Source organism: Calidris pugnax, unplaced genomic scaffold (assembly GCF_001431845.1).
Source record: "Calidris pugnax isolate Ruff unplaced genomic scaffold, ASM143184v1 scaffold41, whole genome shotgun sequence".
NCBI lineage: Eukaryota > Metazoa > Chordata > Aves > Charadriiformes > Scolopacidae > Calidris > Calidris pugnax.
In genome coordinates, this window is record NW_015094509.1 from 434568 (window position 1) to 434967 (window position 400).

Genomic DNA, 400 nt, shown 5'->3' on the forward strand with positions numbered 1-400 from the left:
GGTGGGGGTGAGGGAATAAAAGCATTCCTGCATGTCTGGGGGAAAGAAAAAAGATAAAGGGGGAAAGTGAAAGGGGAGGGGAAGAGCGGGCAGGGACGAGAAGCGCCAGCGAAATGATGCTTCTCCAGCCCTCCCGCTCAGATAATAGTTAACTCGGGGTTAAAGATTAATAGCCGGGCAAAGAACCGTATAAATGGCCCGGGCGAGCCCAGCGTGTGCGCGCTGCCTCCCGCTGCCCCGCCGGCCCCAAGGCCTCTCTCCCCGCCGCCCCCTGGCCGGCGACATGAGGCGCCCGCGGTGCCTGCTGCCGCGCTGCTGGCTGCCCGCCCTGCTGCCCTCCCTGCTGCTGCCGGCGCTCCTGGGCCCCCGCCTCGCCGCCGGGGTGGCCCTGCAGCCCGTC

At 66.8% G+C, this 400-nt stretch overlaps 1 protein-coding gene across 1 annotated transcript in view; it reads left to right on the forward strand.

The window, feature by feature from the left end:
- Positions 1-236: 236 nt before the first annotated feature.
- The window catches only part of IGFBP1 (insulin like growth factor binding protein 1), a 7087-nt gene continuing 6923 nt past the window's right edge, over positions 237-400 (forward strand). Inside the window, exon 1 of the mRNA XM_014965193.1 lies at positions 237-397. Coding sequence (XP_014820679.1) covers positions 284-397 — 114 coding nt within the window. The 5' untranslated portion in view covers positions 237-283. The remainder of the gene's footprint in view (positions 398-400) is intronic.